The 19,905-nt window shown below is 41.1% G+C and overlaps 1 protein-coding gene across 1 annotated transcript in view; it reads left to right on the forward strand.

Moving 5' to 3' along the window:
- The first annotated feature begins 914 nt into the window (after nucleotides 1-914).
- The window catches only part of LOC123753221 (uncharacterized), a 40,834-nt gene continuing 21,843 nt past the window's right edge, over nucleotides 915-19,905 (forward strand). The window contains exons 1-3 of the mRNA XM_069311481.1: nucleotides 915-1,018; nucleotides 3,334-3,416; nucleotides 11,977-12,011. Coding sequence (XP_069167582.1) covers nucleotides 3,344-3,416; nucleotides 11,977-12,011 — 108 coding nt within the window. The 5' untranslated portion in view covers nucleotides 915-1,018; nucleotides 3,334-3,343. The remainder of the gene's footprint in view (nucleotides 1,019-3,333; nucleotides 3,417-11,976; nucleotides 12,012-19,905) is intronic.

Genomic DNA, 19,905 nt, shown 5'->3' on the forward strand with positions numbered 1-19,905 from the left:
TTGGCTACGTGGACATCCTGACAGGTTCTTATCCCCGACAAGGAGGAAGTGAACCATACTCTCACTCCCAGACGTCTCGAGGCCGCGGTAACTAGCATGACAGCAGCCCTCGACGTACAAATATCCTAACGCCTCGCTTTTGGAAAGTGAAGAGTAACACGAACCCGACTGTTTTGCGTGACGTCAAGGAATAGGAAAACATTGTGGTTGGAGGCCAGATGGAAGACTAACAGTGCCGTATGTACACACCCACACAGGTTTTTTGTATATATATACAAGAGTTATTACATTCTTGTATAGGCACTAGATAAGGACCTGCCCATAACGTTTCGGGCAGGTCCTTAATACTAATTTTCCAGAGAATACGACCCGCAAAATCGTTTAACAACCATTCACTGCTAGGGTAAACAGAGGCTACGGTTAACGATTGACAACCCGTCCTCGACTCAAGTCCATTACATCCAGCGGTCGACCCCACAACGCATTCATAAATTTTTATATGATGTTCATTCAGAACGGAAGTGTTCTCAATAATAAATTAATATTATAATATATTAGCATATTGTGCATAGGCATAGGTTTGGTTAGGTTAGGTGTTTAGGTTCTGTTGGCGATTATTTGTATTTGTATAATAATAAATGTAAATTTTAATAAATAATATTAATAAATATTTATTATTATAAATATAAATATATTAATATGTTTCGCTTGCCCGAAACGCTGTGCGTATTAGAGGCTTTAGGCATTGTATGTACTACCTCTTGAAATCTTGAAATCCAACATTATGTTTGTAACTCATCTTGTATGTATGTATCTTTTACCTGAATAAACATTTGGTGTGATTTGATTTGATTTAACGTGGCGGATCTAGCGACTGGTGGCAACCTTCCCGCCCAGGCATTATATATACAGGAGGAGCCAGCTCATGGCTCACTAATTCCTCTCAAAGTTTCACCCAGCAACGTGACAGTTCCTCTCGGCTCCACCTGCTGCTTCTTTCCAGGACTTCTAATTCTTAGTGAGTATTGTTATTATTAATATAATGAATTATATAATTATAATTAGCAAGTGTAGTGAAGTAATTTTTTTTTTTTTTTTTTTTTTTTTTTTTTTTTGAGATATATACAAGAGTTGTTACATTCTTGTACAGCAACTAGTACGCGTAGCGTTTCGGGCAAGTCCTTAATCCTACGGTCCCTGGAATACGATCCCCTGCCGCGAAGAATCGTTTTTTCATCCAAGTACACATTTTACTGTTGCGTTAAACAGAGGTTACAGTTAAGGAATTGCGCCCAGTAAATCCTCCCCGGCCAGGATACGAACCCATGACATAGCGCTCGCGGAGCGCCAGGCGAGTGTCTTACCACTACACCACGGAGACTGCAAATTGTTAAGTCGAGCAATAATTAGGCTTCAGCAGCTGTGGAAATGTGGTCAAGGTCATCGCTTATGTGTTGTTGGTTCCCCAGTCATAACGGCAGCACGTTCACTCGTGGCGTTCTATCCTCAGCACGTTCACTCGTGGCGTTCTATCCTCAGCACGTTCACTCGTGGCGTTCTATCCTCAGCACGTTCACTCGTGGCGTTCTATCCTCAGCACGTTCTCTCGTGGCGTTCTATCCTCAGCACGTTCACTCGTGGCGTTCTATCCTCAGCACGTTCACTCGTGGCGTTCTATCCTCAGCACGTTCACTCGTGGCGTTCTATCCTCAGCACGTTCACTCGTGGCGTTCTATCCTCAGCACGTTCACTCGTGGCGTTCTATCCTCAGCACGTTCACTCGTGGCGTTCTATCCTCAGCACGTTCACTCGTGGCGTTCTATCCTCAGCACGTTCACTCGTGGCGTTCTATCCTCAGCACGTTCACTCGTGGCGTTCTATCCTCAGCACGTTCACTCGTGGCGTTCTATCCTCAGCACGTTCACTCGTGGCGTTCTATCCTCAGCACGTTCACTCGTGGCGTTCTATCCTCAGCACGTTCACTCGTGGCGTTCTATCCTCAGCACGTTCACTCGTGGCGTTCTATCCTCAGCACGTTCACTCGTGGCGTTCTATCCTCAGCACGTTCACTCGTGGCGTTCTATCCTCAGCACGTTCACTCGTGGCGTTCTATCCTCAGCACGTTCACTCGTGGCGTTCTATCCTCAGCACGTTCACTCGTGGCGTTCTATCCTCAGCACGTTCACTCGTGGCGTTCTATCCTCAGCACGTTCACTCGTGGCGTTCTATCCTCAGCACGTTCACTCGTGGCGTTCTATCCTCAGCACGTTCACTCGTGGCGTTCTATCCTCAGCACGTTCACTCGTGGCGTTCTATCCTCAGCACGTTCACTCGTGGCGTTCTATCCTCAGCACGTTCACTCGTGGCGTTCTATCCTCAGCACGTTCACTCGTGGCGTTCTATCCTCAGCACGTTCACTCGTGGCGTTCTATCCTCAGCACGTTCACTCGTGGCGTTCTATCCTCAGCACGTTCACTCGTGGCGTTCTATCCTCAGCACGTTCACTCGTGGCGTTCTATCCTCAGCACGTTCACTCGTGGCGTTCTATCCTCAGCACGTTCACTCGTGGCGTTCTATCCTCAGCACGTTCACTCGTGGCGTTCTATCCTCAGCACGTTCACTCGTGGCGTTCTATCCTCAGCACGTTCACTCGTGGCGTTCTATCCTCAGCACGTTCACTCGTGGCGTCCTATCCTCAGCACGTTCACTCGTGGCGTTCTATCCTCAGCACGTTCACTCGTGGCGTTCTATCCTCAGCACGTTCACTCGTGGCGTTCTATCCTCAGCACGTTCACTCGTGGCGTTCTATCCTCAGCACGTTCACTCGTGGCGTTCTATCCTCAGCACGTTCACTCGTGGCGTTCTATCCTCAGCACGTTCACTCGTGGCGTCCTATCCTCAGCACCATTATGTTCTTGATTGTCCGTTGATTAACGTATATAGAAACACTGAGATAAGGACTGTTCCTGAACAAATAGCCTGGATGTGTCACAACGGAAAGGTTGATGATATTCTTGAGAGATATAAGAATTTTGCAACAAGACTGTAATTTTTTGATGAATTATCTGCATATCTCTTGCAAATTGTCTATACAGTATACCTCGGTCATAAAAGTATTTGCGTGTACGTCTGGTACCATACTACTTGTGTAAAGGAGGAAATGTAGATGTTTATTTCTCGGAATGTTTGCTAATATGTTTATTGTTTGTGATGTGTGTATATCCATGTATTAACACGATGTACTGAACGGAGTGAGAATAGCTTGAGCTACCTCATCCCTTCGTGTGTATTTTACATCAATAAACTTATTTCAATTTCAATTTCTATCCTCAGCAGGCAGGAGATGAGGGTCCAGTTGTGTGTGTTGGTGACGCTGCTGCTCGGCGCTGCCTCCCCGACTCTCTCCGCCCAAGTCGGTAAGTGTGGCAACACTGCCAATGGTCTCCCTCAGTGTAGAGCTCTGACAGTATACGTGAAGGTGTAGAGCTGACAGTATACGTGAAGGTGTAGAGCTGACAGTATACGTGAAGGTGTAGAGCTGACAGTATACATGAAGGTGTAGAGCTGACAGTATACATGAAGGTGTAGAGCTGACAGTATACATGAAGGTGTAGAGCTGATAGTATACATGCAGGTGTAGAGCTGACAGTATACACGGTGTAGAGCTGACAGTATACATGGTGTAGAGCTGACAGTATACATGAAAGTGTGGAGCTGACAGTATACATGAAGGTGTAGAGCTGACAGTATACATGAAGGTGTAGAGCTGACAGTATACATGAAGGTGTAGAGCTGACAAAATACGTGAAGGTATAGAGCTGACAGTATACGTGAAGGTGTAGAGCCCTGACAGTATACATGAAGGTGTAGAGCTGACAGTATACATGAAGGTGTAGAGCTGACAGTATACATGAAGGTGTAGAGCTGACAGTATACGTGAAGGTGTAGAGCTGACAGTATACATGAAGGTATAGAGCTGACAGTATACACGGTGTAGAGCTGACAGTATACATGAAGGTGTAGAGCTGACAGTATACATGAAGGTGTAGAGCTGACAGTATACATGAAGGTGTAGAGCTGACAGTATACATGAAGGTGTAGATATGACAGTATACACGAAGGTGTAGAGATGACAGTATACACGAAGGTGTAGAGATGACAGTATATATATGAAGGTGTAGAGATGACAGTATACACGAAGGTGTAGAGATGACAGTATACATGAAGGTGTAGAGCTGACAGTATACATGAAGGTGTAGAGCTGACAGTATACATGAAGGTGTAGAGCTGACAGTATACATGAAGGTGTAGAGATGACAGTATACACGAAGGTGTAGAGATGACAGTATACACGAAGGTGTAGAGATGACAGGATACATGCAGGTGTAGAGCTGACAGTATACACGGTGTAGAGCTGACAGTATACATGGTGTAGAGCTGACAGTATACATGAAAGTGTGGAGATGACAGTATACACGAAGGTGTAGAGATGACAGGATACATGAAGGTGTAGAGATGACAGTATACATGAAGGTGTAGAGCTGACAGTATACATGAAGGTTTAAGCTGACAGTACACATGAAGGTGTAGAGATGACAGTATACATGAATGTTTAAGCTGACAGTATACATGAAGGTGTAGAGCTCGGCAAGGCTCCCCGGGTGCTGCATATCCTCTTAGAGATCGTGGGTCACATATATATATATATATATATATATATATATATATATATATATATATATATATATATATATATATATATATATATATATATATATAACTTTAGAACACTTTCCCACCAGGAGACTCGAACCCTAGCCAGCACAGAAGCCTTCCAGCAACTGGCATAACAGGTACGCCTTAACCCTCTTCACCACCTGCTCAGACCCTTAAAAGAGATGGTAATTTCGGAGTATTTAAATACACCAAAGATCAACACCTCCCAAGAGCACTAGAGCAAGTGAGGGGTCATTTAGACGTTAATTTCATCAAGTCCCTGTTAATATGGGAAGACACAGTGTCTATGCTTAAGGCACAACTCTCCTAAACACGAGAGTGAAGTATACAACTTTAGAACACTTTCCCACCAGGAGACTCGAACCCTAGCCAGCACAGAAGCCTTCCAGCAACTGGCATAACAGGTACGCCTTAACCCTCTTCACCACCTGCTCAGACCCTTAAAAGAGATGGTAATTTCGGAGTATTTAAATACACCAAAGATCAACACCTCCCAAGAGCACTAGAGCAAGTGAGGGGTCATTTAGACGTTAATTTCATCAAGTCCCTGTTAATATGGGAAGACACAGTGTCTATGCTTAAGGCACAACTCTCCTAAACACGAGAGTGAAGTATACAACTTTAGAACACTTTCCCACCAGGAGACTCGAACCCTAGCCAGCACAGAAGCCTTCCAGCAACTGGCATAACAGGTACGCCTTAACCCTCTTCACCACCTGCTCAGACCCTTAAAAGAGATGGTAATTTCGGAGTATTTAAATACACCAAAGATCAACACCTCCCAAGAGCACTAGAGCAAGTGAGGGGTCATTTAGACGTTAATTTCATCAAGTCCCTGTTAATATGGGAAGACACAGTGTCTATGCTTAAGGCACAACTCTCCTAAACACGAGAGTGAAGTATACAACTTTAGAACACTTTCCCACCAGGAGACTCGAACCCTAGCCAGCACAGAAGCCTTCCAGCAACTGGCATAACAGGTACGCCTTAACCCTCTTCACCACCTGCTCAGACCCTTAAAAGAGATGGTAATTTCGGAGTATTTAAATACACCAAAGATCAACACCTCCCAAGAGCACTAGAGCAAGTGAGGGGTCATTTAGACGTTAATTTCATCAAGTCCCTGTTAATATGGGAAGACACAGTGTCTATGCTTAAGGCACAACTCTCCTAAACACGAGAGTGAAGTATACAACTTTAGAACACTTTCCCACCAGGAGACTCGAACCCTAGCCAGCACAGAAGCCTTCCAGCAACTGGCATAACAGGTACGCCTTAACCCTCTTCACCACCTGCTCAGACCCTTAAAAGAGATGGTAATTTCGGAGTATTTAAATACACCAAAGATCAACACCTCCCAAGAGCACTAGAGCAAGTGAGGGGTCATTTAGACGTTAATTTCATCAAGTCCCTGTTAATATGGGAAGACACAGTGTCTATGCTTAAGGCACAACTCTCCTAAACACGAGAGTGAAGTATACAACTTTAGAACACTTTCCCACCAGGAGACTCGAACCCTAGCCAGCACAGAAGCCTTCCAGCAACTGGCATAACAGGTACGCCTTAACCCTCTTCACCACCTGCTCAGACCCTTAAAAGAGATGGTAATTTCGGAGTATTTAAATACACCAAAGATCAACACCTCCCAAGAGCACTAGAGCAAGTGAGGGGTCATTTAGACGTTAATTTCATCAAGTCCCTGTTAATATGGGAAGACACAGTGTCTATGCTTAAGGCACAACTCTCCTAAACACGAGAGTGAAGTATACAACTTTAGAACACTTTCCCACCAGGAGACTCGAACCCTAGCCAGCACAGAAGCCTTCCAGCAACTGGCATAACAGGTACGCCTTAACCCTCTTCACCACCTGCTCAGACCCTTAAAAGAGATGGTAATTTCGGAGTATTTAAATACACCAAAGATCAACACCTCCCAAGAGCACTAGAGCAAGTGAGGGGTCATTTAGACGTTAATTTCATCAAGTCCCTGTTAATATGGGAAGACACAGTGTCTATGCTTAAGGCACAACTCTCCTAAACACGAGAGTGAAGTATACAACTTTAGAACACTTTCCCACCAGGAGACTCGAACCCTAGCCAGCACAGAAGCCTTCCAGCAACTGGCATAACAGGTACGCCTTAACCCTCTTCACCACCTGCTCAGACCCTTAAAAGAGATGGTAATTTCGGAGTATTTAAATACACCAAAGATCAACACCTCCCAAGAGCACTAGAGCAAGTGAGGGGTCATTTAGACGTTAATTTCATCAAGTCCCTGTTAATATGGGAAGACACAGTGTCTATGCTTAAGGCACAACTCTCCTAAACACGAGAGTGAAGTATACAACTTTAGAACACTTTCCCACCAGGAGACTCGAACCCTAGCCAGCACAGAAGCCTTCCAGCAACTGGCATAACAGGTACGCCTTAACCCTCTTCACCACCTGCTCAGACCCTTAAAAGAGATGGTAATTTCGGAGTATTTAAATACACCAAAGATCAACACCTCCCAAGAGCACTAGAGCAAGTGAGGGGTCATTTAGACGTTAATTTCATCAAGTCCCTGTTAATATGGGAAGACACAGTGTCTATGCTTAAGGCACAACTCTCCTAAACACGAGAGTGAAGTATACAACTTTAGAACACTTTCCCACCAGGAGACTCGAACCCTAGCCAGCACAGAAGCCTTCCAGCAACTGGCATAACAGGTACGCCTTAACCCTCTTCACCACCTGCTCAGACCCTTAAAAGAGATGGTAATTTCGGAGTATTTAAATACACCAAAGATCAACACCTCCCAAGAGCACTAGAGCAAGTGAGGGGTCATTTAGACGTTAATTTCATCAAGTCCCTGTTAATATGGGAAGACACAGTGTCTATGCTTAAGGCATATTAACAGGGACTTGATGAAATTAACGTCTAAATGACCCCTCACTTGCTCTAGTGCTCTTGGGAGGTGTTGATCTTTGGTGTATTTAAATACTCCGAAATTACCATTTCTTTTAAGGGTCTGAGCAGGTGGTGAAGAGGGTTAAGGCGTACCTGTTATGCCAGTTGCTGGAAGGCTTCTGTGCTGGCTAGGGTTCGAGTCTCCTGGTGGGAAAGTGTTCTAAAGTTGTATACTTCACTCTCGTGTTTAGGAGAGTTGTGCCTTAAGCATAGACACTGTGTCTTCCCATATTAACAGGGACTTGATGAAATTAACGTCTAAATGACCCCTCACTTGCTCTAGTGCTCTTGGGAGGTGTTGATCTTTGGTGTATTTAAATACTCCGAAATTACCATCTCTTTTAAGGGTCTGAGCAGGTGGTGAAGAGGGTTAAGGCGTACCTGTTATGCCAGTTGCTGGAAGGCTTCTGTGCTGGCTAGGGTTCGAGTCTCCTGGTGGGAAAGTGTTCTAAAGTTGTATACTTCACTCTCGTGTTTAGGAGAGTTGTGCCTTAAGCATAGACACTGTGTCTTCCCATATTAACAGGGACTTGATGAAATTAACGTCTAAATGACCCCTCACTTGCTCTAGTGCTCTTGGGAGGTGTTGATCTTTGGTGTATTTAAATACTCCGAAATTACCATCTCTTTTAAGGGTCTGAGCAGGTGGTGAAGAGGGTTAAGGCGTACCTGTTATGCCAGTTGCTGGAAGGCTTCTGTGCTGGCTAGGGTTCGAGTCTCCTGGTGGGAAAGTGTTCTAAAGTTGTATACTTCACTCTCGTGTTTAGGAGAGTTGTGCCTTAAGCATAGACACTGTGTCTTCCCATATTAACAGGGACTTGATGAAATTAACGTCTAAATGACCCCTCACTTGCTCTAGTGCTCTTGGGAGGTGTTGATCTTTGGTGTATTTAAATACTCCGAAATTACCATCTCTTTTAAGGGTCTGAGCAGGTGGTGAAGAGGGTTAAGGCGTACCTGTTATGCCAGTTGCTGGAAGGCTTCTGTGCTGGCTAGGGTTCGAGTCTCCTGGTGGGAAAGTGTTCTAAAGTTGTATACTTCACTCTCGTGTTTAGGAGAGTTGTGCCTTAAGCATAGACACTGTGTCTTCCCATATTAACAGGGACTTGATGAAATTAACGTCTAAATGACCCCTCACTTGCTCTAGTGCTCTTGGGAGGTGTTGATCTTTGGTGTATTTAAATACTCCGAAATTACCATCTCTTTTAAGGGTCTGAGCAGGTGGTGAAGAGGGTTAAGGCGTACCTGTTATGCCAGTTGCTGGAAGGCTTCTGTGCTGGCTAGGGTTCGAGTCTCCTGGTGGGAAAGTGTTCTAAAGTTGTATACTTCACTCTCGTGTTTAGGAGAGTTGTGCCTTAAGCATAGACACTGTGTCTTCCCATATTAACAGGGACTTGATGAAATTAACGTCTAAATGACCCCTCACTTGCTCTAGTGCTCTTGGGAGGTGTTGATCTTTGGTGTATTTAAATACTCCGAAATTACCATCTCTTTTAAGGGTCTGAGCAGGTGGTGAAGAGGGTTAAGGCGTACCTGTTATGCCAGTTGCTGGAAGGCTTCTGTGCTGGCTAGGGTTCGAGTCTCCTGGTGGGAAAGTGTTCTAAAGTTGTATACTTCACTCTCGTGTTTAGGAGAGTTGTGCCTTAAGCATAGACACTGTGTCTTCCCATATTAACAGGGACTTGATGAAATTAACGTCTAAATGACCCCTCACTTGCTCTAGTGCTCTTGGGAGGTGTTGATCTTTGGTGTATTTAAATACTCCGAAATTACCATCTCTTTTAAGGGTCTGAGCAGGTGGTGAAGAGGGTTAAGGCGTACCTGTTATGCCAGTTGCTGGAAGGCTTCTGTGCTGGCTAGGGTTCGAGTCTCCTGGTGGGAAAGTGTTCTAAAGTTGTATACTTCACTCTCGTGTTTAGGAGAGTTGTGCCTTAAGCATAGACACTGTGTCTTCCCATATTAACAGGGACTTGATGAAATTAACGTCTAAATGACCCCTCACTTGCTCTAGTGCTCTTGGGAGGTGTTGATCTTTGGTGTATTTAAATACTCCGAAATTACCATCTCTTTTAAGGGTCTGAGCAGGTGGTGAAGAGGGTTAAGGCGTACCTGTTATGCCAGTTGCTGGAAGGCTTCTGTGCTGGCTAGGGTTCGAGTCTCCTGGTGGGAAAGTGTTCTAAAGTTGTATACTTCACTCTCGTGTTTAGGAGAGTTGTGCCTTAAGCATAGACACTGTGTCTTCCCATATTAACAGGGACTTGATGAAATTAACGTCTAAATGACCCCTCACTTGCTCTAGTGCTCTTGGGAGGTGTTGATCTTTGGTGTATTTAAATACTCCGAAATTACCATCTCTTTTAAGGGTCTGAGCAGGTGGTGAAGAGGGTTAAGGCGTACCTGTTATGCCAGTTGCTGGAAGGCTTCTGTGCTGGCTAGGGTTCGAGTCTCCTGGTGGGAAAGTGTTCTAAAGTTGTATACTTCACTCTCGTGTTTAGGAGAGTTGTGCCTTAAGCATAGACACTGTGTCTTCCCATATTAACAGGGACTTGATGAAATTAACGTCTAAATGACCCCTCACTTGCTCTAGTGCTCTTGGGAGGTGTTGATCTTTGGTGTATTTAAATACTCCGAAATTACCATCTCTTTTAAGGGTCTGAGCAGGTGGTGAAGAGGGTTAAGGCGTACCTGTTATGCCAGTTGCTGGAAGGCTTCTGTGCTGGCTAGGGTTCGAGTCTCCTGGTGGGAAAGTGTTCTAAAGTTGTATACTTCACTCTCGTGTTTAGGAGAGTTGTGCCTTATATATATATATATATATATATATATATATATATATATATATATATATATATATATATATATAATATATATATATATAAACTGAAAACTCACACCTCAGAAGTGACTCGAACCCATACTGTCAGGAGCAACGCAACTGGTATGTACAAGACGCCTTAATCCACTTGACCATCACGACCGGACATAAGAAAGTGATAGCCGAAGCTATTTGAACCACTTCCTCGCCGGCACTCGGATGGTAATCTTGGGCATAGCATTTTATCAAATCACCTCATTCTTTAGGGCACACGTGAGGAACACAAATGCGAACACGTCTGAATGGTCCTCAGGACTATATGCAACTGAAAACTCACACCCCAGAAGTAACTCGAACCCATACTGTCAGGAGCAACGCAATTGGTATGTACAGGACGCCTTAATCCGCTTGACCATCACGACCGGACATAAGGAAGTGATAGCCAAAGCTATTTGAACCACTTCCCCGCCGGCACTCGGATGGTAATCTTGGGAAGAGCATTTTATCAAATCACCTCATTCTTTGTGGCACACGTGAGGAACACAAATGCGAACAAGCTTGAATGGTCCCCAGGACTATATGCAACTGAAAACTCACACCCCAGAAGTGACTCGAACCCATACTGCCAGGAGCAACGCAACTGGTATGTACAGGACGCCTTAATTCGCTTGACCATCACGACCAGACATAAGGAAGTGATAGCCGAAGCTATTTGAACCTGGCAGTATGGGTTCGAGTCACTTCTGGGGTGTGAGTTTTCAGTTGCATATTGTCCTGGGGACCATTCAGACTTGTTCGCATTTGTGTTCCTCACGTGTGCCCTAAAGATTGAGGTGATTTGATAAAATGCTATGCCCAAGATTACCATCCGAGTGCCGGCAAGGAAGTGGTTCAAATAGCTTCGGGTATCACTTTCTTATGTCCGGTCGTGATGGTCAAGCGGATTAAGGTGTCCTGTACATACCAGTTGCGTTGCTCCTGACAGTATGGGTTCGAGTCACTTCTAAGGTGTGAGTTTTCAGTTGCATATAATCCTGGGGACCATTCAGGCTTGTTCGCATATTATATATATATATATATATATATATATATATATATATATATATATATATATATATATATAATTATAAAAAAATTGCAGACAAGTTTATTCCATACAAATCATTTTGACAAAGTCTTATCCTCAAACATGCAATTTAAAAAAATATATATAAATGCCGCTAATATGTATAGGTTTACTTAAGAGGTGAATCACACAAGGTCAAATATTTGTACATAAAAGTAGTGAATACAGTTGTGTAGAATACTGTGTAGCGTTATGCGCCCTAGTTATGGCCTTGTCTATGTTGTACGCTGGCTCAAAAGTGCGACTTGTAGCGAAAACTCTTATAAATTATAACTTGTAGCGGTAACTCTTATAAATTATAACTTGTAGCGGTAACTGGTATAAATTATAACTTGTGTATCCTTGATGACAGGTTACGGAGCTGGCGAGATCACTGGGGCACTGGCGGTAAGACAAGAGAGATTCGCATTAGTTCGGGTAGCTCTTGTGTGGTAGAGTGGACCCGCGACTTTCTCTTCCCTCTAGCATTATCTCTCTCGCTTTGTCTTCTCTGTCTGTAGGTTTGTATTTCTGACTGTATGTTTTTATATCTGCCTGTATGGTTTGTATTTCTGCGTGTATGTTTTTATTTCTGCCTGTATGGTTTGTATTTCTGCCCGTCTGTTGCCTGTATGTTTGTATCTTTACCTGTTGTCTGCCTGCCATCCCGCCTGCTTATATCTTTCTGCTTCTCTGCATTCCTGTCTGCTTCCTGTAGGCCTATCTGCTGCCTATATTCCTGTCTGTCTGTTGTGTGTATGCCTGTCTGTCTTCAGTTTGTATGCCTGTCTGTCTGCTGCCTGTGCTTATGTGCAAGGAGAAAGGTGAACAGCGTTTCTCAAACTCCAAGGCAATGTTTACTCAATCAGCTGATTACGACGTCATCCGTGGCACACCGGGAATGGAGAAGTGATTGAAGGCCTCTTAAATGGGTGTTTACCTTGTTGAATGCATGGCCCAAGAACAGTGATTACTATTATAAACCCTGCACCAGTGATCACCATTACAAACCCTGCACCAGGGTCAGGTATTCTTCGCCTTAAACAACACTTGAACAGCTTTCTTTATCAACAACATGAAAATCCTTTTTTATTTTGTAAGCTTCCACTGGATTGTCTTTGTCACGTTCATCTTTATTTCTCATTGTCTATTCCTCAGCAACTTGAAACCAATTTTCCGTTTTGAGACCACTAACTTCCCGGTTTTTATATTTTTGCGTCGTTTGGTTCTTTCCCGTTTTATGTATCCTTTTAGGTTATAGAATAGTTTCCTTTGCTTAACTTACTTATGTTACCAGTTTATACTATACCGTAAGGTCTCATCTCTCTCTCTCTCTCTCTCTCTCTCTCTCTCTCTCTCTCTCTCTCTCTCTCTCTCTCTCTCTCTCTCTCTCTCTCTCTCTCTCTCTCTCTCTCTCTCTCTCTCTCTCTCTCTTTATATATATATATATATGTCGTACCTAGTAGCCAGAACTCACTTCTCAGCCTACTATGCAAGGCCCGATTTGCCTAATAAGCCAAGTTTTCATGAATTAATGTTTTTTCGTCTACCTAACCTACCTAACCTAACCTAACCTAGCTTTTTTTGGCTACCTAACCTAACCTTACCTATATATATAGGTTAGGTTAGGTTAGGTAGGGTTGGTTAGGTTCGGTCATATATCTACGTTAATTTTAACTCCAATAAAAAAAAATTGACCTCATACATAGTGAAAAGGGTAGCTTTATCATTTCATAAGAAAAAAATTATAGTAAATATATTAATTCAGGAAAACTTGGCTTATTAGGCAAATCGGGCCTTGAATAGTAGGCTGAGAAGTGAGTTCTGGCTACTAGGTACGACATATATATATATATATATATATATATATATATATATATATATATATATATATATATATATATATATATATATATATATATATATGTCGTATCTAGTAGCCAGAATGCACTTCTCGGCCTACTATGTAATGCCCGATTTGCCTAATAAGCAAAGTTTTCATGAATTAATATATTTTCTCTAATTTTTTTCTTATGAAATGATAAAGCTACCCATTTCATTAGGTATGAGGTCAATTTTTTTTTGTTGGAGTTAAAATTAACGTAGATATATGACCGAACCTAACCAACCCTACCTAACCTAACCTAACCTATCTCTATAGGTTAGGTTAGGTTAGGTAGCCGAAAAAGTTAGGTTAGGTTAGGTTAGGTAGGTTAGACAGTCGAAAAACAATTAATTCATGAAAACTTGGCTTATTAGGCAAATTGGGCCTTGCATAGTAGGCTGAGAAGTGCGTGACCCCAGAAGTGACTCAAACCCATACTGCCAGGAGCACAATGCAACGGGTGTGTACATGACACCTTATCCACTCGACCATCACGACCAGTCAAAAGGAGGTGATAGCCGAAGCTATTTGAACCCACCCCCCTGCCGGGGGGGGGGGGTTCTGATGTCCTAGGGACCATTCAGGCTTGTTCACATTTGTGTTCCTCACGTGTGCCCCAAAAACTGAGGTGATTTGATAAAATACTATGCCCAAGATTACCATCAGAGTGCTGGCGGGGGGGGGGGGGGGGGGTTCAAATAGCTTCGGCTATCACCTTCTTTTGACCGGTCGTGATGGTCGAGTGGATAAGGTGTCCTGTATACACCAGTTGCATTGTGCTCCTGGCAGTACGGTTCGAGTCACTTCTGACGTGTGAGTTTTCAGTTAATATATATATATATATATATATATATATATATATATATATATATATATATATATATATATATATATATATATATATATATATATATATAATGTCGTACCTAGTAGCCAGATCGCGCTTCTCGGACTACTATGCAAGGCCCGATTTGCCTAATAAGCCAAGTTTTCCTGAATTAATATATTTTCTCTAATTTTTTTCTTATGAAATGATAAAGCTACCCATTTCATTATGTATGAGGTCAATTTATTTTTATTGGAGTTAAAATTAACGTAGATATATGACCGAACCTAACCAACCCTACCTAACCTATCTTTATAGGTTAGGTTAGGTTAGGTAGCCGAAAAAGTTAGGTTAGGTAGTCGAAAAAGAATTCATGAAACTTGGCTTATTAGGCAAATCGGGCCTTGCATAGTAGGCCAAGAAGTGCGTTCTGGCTACTAGGTACGACATATATACATATATGTCGTACCTAGTAGCCAGAACGCACTTCTCGGCCTACTGTGCAAGGCCCGATTTGCCTAATACGCCAAGTTTTCCTGAATTTATATATTTTTCTAATTTTTTCTTATGAAATAATTAAGCTATCCATTTCACTATGCGAGTTCATATTTTTAAATTTGAGTCAAAACTAACGTAGATATATGACCGAACCAAACCTACCCTACCAAACCTAACGTAACCTAGGGCATAACCTAACCTAAACTAACATAACTAATTCAATAATTTATGTTCTAAATATAATATAGTAATAATTCAAATAAACCAATTGGAAACAATTTGTTGAATAAAAAGATAATCACTCGGCCTATTAGGTAAATCGGGTCTTGCTTAGAAGGCCAAGAAGTGCATTCTGGCTACTAGGTACGACATATATATATATATATGTATATATATACTAGCAGTACCCAGCCACAGCAAACTTCCCTGTCCCTCAGTCCTCCCCACCATTCTCCTTTCCCCCATCCCCTCGTTCCCACCATCCCAAATTCCCTCGTCATTCCCCACCATTAACCCCCCCTCCCTTGTCCCCTCGTCATCCCCACCATTCCCCACTCCCTCGTCCGATGCCTTCCCACATGGTCTCATGTTCCTGTCAGAAAATTGGGAACATCAAGTGATCTGATGTTTCCATCAGTGAAATATAAGAAAATCAGTTAAAAAATGAAATGAAAATAAGAAAAAATAAAAAAATAAACTATGCACTCGAAATGAACGGTATGGTAAACAACACAGCTTCATTCTAATGCAATTCACACCAAATAATTAAATCAAAATGAAAATAAATCAAAATCTATGAAAATTCAATTCAACATTGTTATCAGAAACATTGAAATGGAATTGTAACATATTTAGTATTGCATGTGTGTTGCTATTACATGCAACAGATGGCGTTGTTTTTCAAGAAAAGCATAGTTTTACCTGTCACAGGTGTAGCATCTATACTTATACTTACGAAACGAACGGTATTGTAAACATCACAGCTCAATTCCAACACAATGTCACACAAGACAATTCAATAAAAAATATAATAAATCGAAATATATGAAAATAATATTTGTCAATGCAATCGGAAACATTGAAATGGAATTCGTGACATATGTGGGAAATTTTTACCCACCATATCTAATAATCATCTAAGAAATGTATAATTTCTATATCATATCTAAATCATATCAAAATCATATCTAAATCGTATCAAAATCATATTAGAATCATTAAAGATTCATTATATAGCTTGATCCTGGATGACAATGGCACCATGAACACGTACGCAACAGGGGCCCTTTTGATGCCTACGTGACTTTGTACATGATCTCTCAAGGATCCAGAAGCTTCTAGAAGGACTTCTTAATTAAAAAACTATTGGAACATTGATTCAACATCCGGTAGGATTAAAAATCGAATCCTTAATAAGATTCAGTGGTATTTACAAATACTACTTATAATCTTTAAATCTTATATCTAATTATATTATAATCACATCTTATCTTAATCATAAGTCTAGACTGTAAAAATAATCAATCAATATTCATTGAAAGTTACCTCTCAAGGGAGAGGGAGGGGCATCTCGGGGGCGAGAAGCGCCCACGACGATGCCTCGGGGCACTCCGCGTTTGTTTACAAATGAGTGAACAAGTGACTGATCCTTAGCGAACATTACCAGCTCAAGGACACCTTATCTAATATTTTTTATCGCCAGTGAATACTCTCTAGAACTGGGGGAGTACCTGGACAATATCTACAAGGAAAATCCTAGAACATTCACATAAAATAGAGTGTATAGTGGAGATCAGTGACACGGTTTCCTCCACCTTCATTCATAAACTTTTATCTCGAATCATTCTTCTGCAACTGCAGGATAATCACGTAGCAACGCTACCAGATCATCATACAGCAACGCTGTAGCAAAATATCGTGCCTAAACTCAACAAGAGAGAGTTAATCAGTCTGGCAAACTTGTCAGACAGGCACCCCGACTGGCAGAGAAGTATATTGAAGGTTATTTGGTATATGATTGGCCAATTGTATGCTTGTGTAGCTTTAATATCCTATAAATCTGTCTGTTGGTTAAAAAGCGAGGCTAAGCCTCACATATCAGTAAGTTTATTAAAATTGTAGTGTAGCTGTGAATCTTATCCAAGCACTGAACCTCATGGGTGTCTATTGTGTCAGAAAATAATTCAGCCTCAATAAGTAAAAACCTCACAAGTGTCCATAGTTTTGGAAAAGATTCAGTCAAGCTAACTGTATCATATAAATTGAATATGTCTGCATATATATTTGAATATATAAATTAAGTTATCAATTGTTTGCTTAGTTAATTTTTAAGTTATCATATAAGTTCATTTATTTGAATATAATTTCTAGTACTTACTTAATAGTATTAAGACTACATTTAAGGTCATTTATTATACTTTTACAATTTAATTTGTTGTTTATAGTATAAGAATCTATTGGCTGTTAAGTTATGGTACTAGGTTAGACTATGTATGTTTAAATCTCTGATTTAAACAGAGCCAGTGTTCAGTCAGATAACTGAATTTATTAAATCTTATCCTTGTATAAAATACAAGCTGATGTGAGATCCCTGTCTACAGGTGGATTGGAACTTCTATCAACTAAGTCATTCACCCCACCTGTCCCTTACAGCCCACAATCTGTCATTAGGAAAAGAGGATCTAGGATTTACAACCCTAGCTAGAGATTTTAATTGAATTAATTTGCAGACAGTAATTTTTTAATTTAGTTCAGTACAAGTCCCTGGTAGTCTCCTCTTATATCAATCCCAGCAGGTTTTTCCCACATTAATGGTCCTTCGAACCGGATAATAATGGTCTTTTGTACCTAGATATTTATGATCATTCGTTTACCGAATATTTCAATGCCAAATACATAAGAAACTTCTTGATTTTGCATTGGAATAATTCTTACATATTCTAGCCTAACCTAGCTATCAGCCAATATTTATCATAGCTATATATCTTAAGTAAGCAAATAGTTTGCAGTGGCTTAAGCCACCATATCCATTAACTAGTAAGCATTCATAACAAACTGATACTGTTTTGTGTTAAGAAACCTCAGTAATTAAGTATATCAGTGTCGAAGACACAACTGCATCTTAATCATAAATATCAATTATCTACCTCTTTGTGGTAACATTACATATATATTTAAGGGTATTATCTTGCATTATCTCTAATCTACTGATTTTCAGAGCTGCTCATTACATAATATTCATTAAAAAAGTGTTATCATCACTGTAAGAGCATATCATTACAATCTAACTATAATCAACTGTATCAAACCCTATTACAGGTAAAACCAGTAGGCATTCTACTGTATTTTATCAATCAATTATTATGGTAACAGATTTTGTAATAACTTTGCAAAAATAGTGCCATTTACTATTTTTAAAAAATTATTACAAGATTTACCAACTTGGTGCATTCGTGCATTCGGGTCACAAATCAAATTATTACAGTACTTTTGATAATTGAACACCTGCTACAACCAGATTCCAGGGAGGAAATGAAGGACGATCTTTGGAATCATTACCTAAGTAGACAGGAAAGCTCATTTATCAAAATACATTAACATCATACATATTTATCAGAAAAAAGAGAAAAATCTCGGAATCTCCAAAACTCGGAAAAGGTCAAAATGGCTGACAGTGTTCCACCAGCAGCTGAAACAGGAAATAGGAGGACACTTAATGGTCTGCAAAATCACCTAACTCAACTGATTGACAAATGTCAAAAGTTGGCTAGACAACCATCTCCTGATTTAATAATTCTGAATACCAGAGTAAAAGCAGCTGTGGATAAGTATGAACAAATCAAACGCCATGCAGAGATTTATCTAACAGAAATGGCTAATGCAGATTTAACCCGAAAGGAACTTCAGGAAATTGTCGTTGAAATGACAATGTATGAAGATAAAATCCAAGATCAACTTGATCCTTTAATCAAACAAATATCTCAAGCAGGAACCCAATCCAATGTGAGCTCATCCACTCAACAGAGCAATGCAACTATAACACATATAGCCGCAGAGCTCCCAAAGGTACAATTACCATATTTTGAGGGCAAGGATGAAGACGATTGGGATACCTTCTGGAGACACTTTGATTCTATAATAAACTCCAAGCCCTCTCTCAAAAAGGCGACAAAGTTTCAATATTTGCAAGGCCAGTTACGGGGAGAGGCAAGGCAGGTCATTGCTAATTTGTCATTAACGGATGATGATTACGACCATGCCTTACAGTTGTTACAAGATAACTACAGTGATAAGGAGACTGCAATTGCACGTCTCTCGTACAAATTATTGGATTTACCCTCTCCAAATAAAAGTTATGAGTCACTACAATCATTTCGATTGTCTATAGAATCAATCATCAAAGCCCTCAGTACAAAAGTACCTGTAGGTGATGCAGAGTGGCTTATAAAGTTAATCATTCAAAGGAAACTCCCAAATGAGGTCATAGACAGCCTATGCACTCATTATAACACCAACATCTTATCACAAAGCCAAATCATTGATGGACTTCGAGCTTACGTACAAAGATTACGAAGCCGAGGAAAACTTAGATCTCAAGAAAAAATCCCCAAAAGTGAATCCACGGACAAAAGCAAAAATGTCCAGAATGGCAGTCAAAAATCAAGACAACAAAACTCCTCTTCTGCAAAGTGGAAACAGAATAATGTTGGCTCTTATGCTATATCTCCCACAGTTAACAGAACTGTTGGAAACCAAGCTCCTAAGACAGATAAGACAAAAGGAGCTACAAGTGCCCCAAAATGTTTATTCTGTCAAGAAGCACATACCATTTATCAATGCACAGTTTATGTAGGCCATGCCAGTCGAATCGATCGACTGAAATCTCTGAACAGGTGCATCCGTTGTCTACGGAAGCACGATACTAGTGAGTGTATCACTCAATTGCAGAACTGCCAATATTGTCATAAAAGTGTACATCACACAGCACTCTGTGGTGATATTAACACTCAATCCAGATCACAGACTTCCAATAATCAACCTGCATCTCAGGCAAAGCCCAAAGATGATAATACCACAACAGCCGTACAATTCTG

This window comes from Procambarus clarkii, chromosome 69, assembly GCF_040958095.1.
Source record: "Procambarus clarkii isolate CNS0578487 chromosome 69, FALCON_Pclarkii_2.0, whole genome shotgun sequence".
Lineage (NCBI taxonomy): Eukaryota > Metazoa > Arthropoda > Malacostraca > Decapoda > Cambaridae > Procambarus > Procambarus clarkii.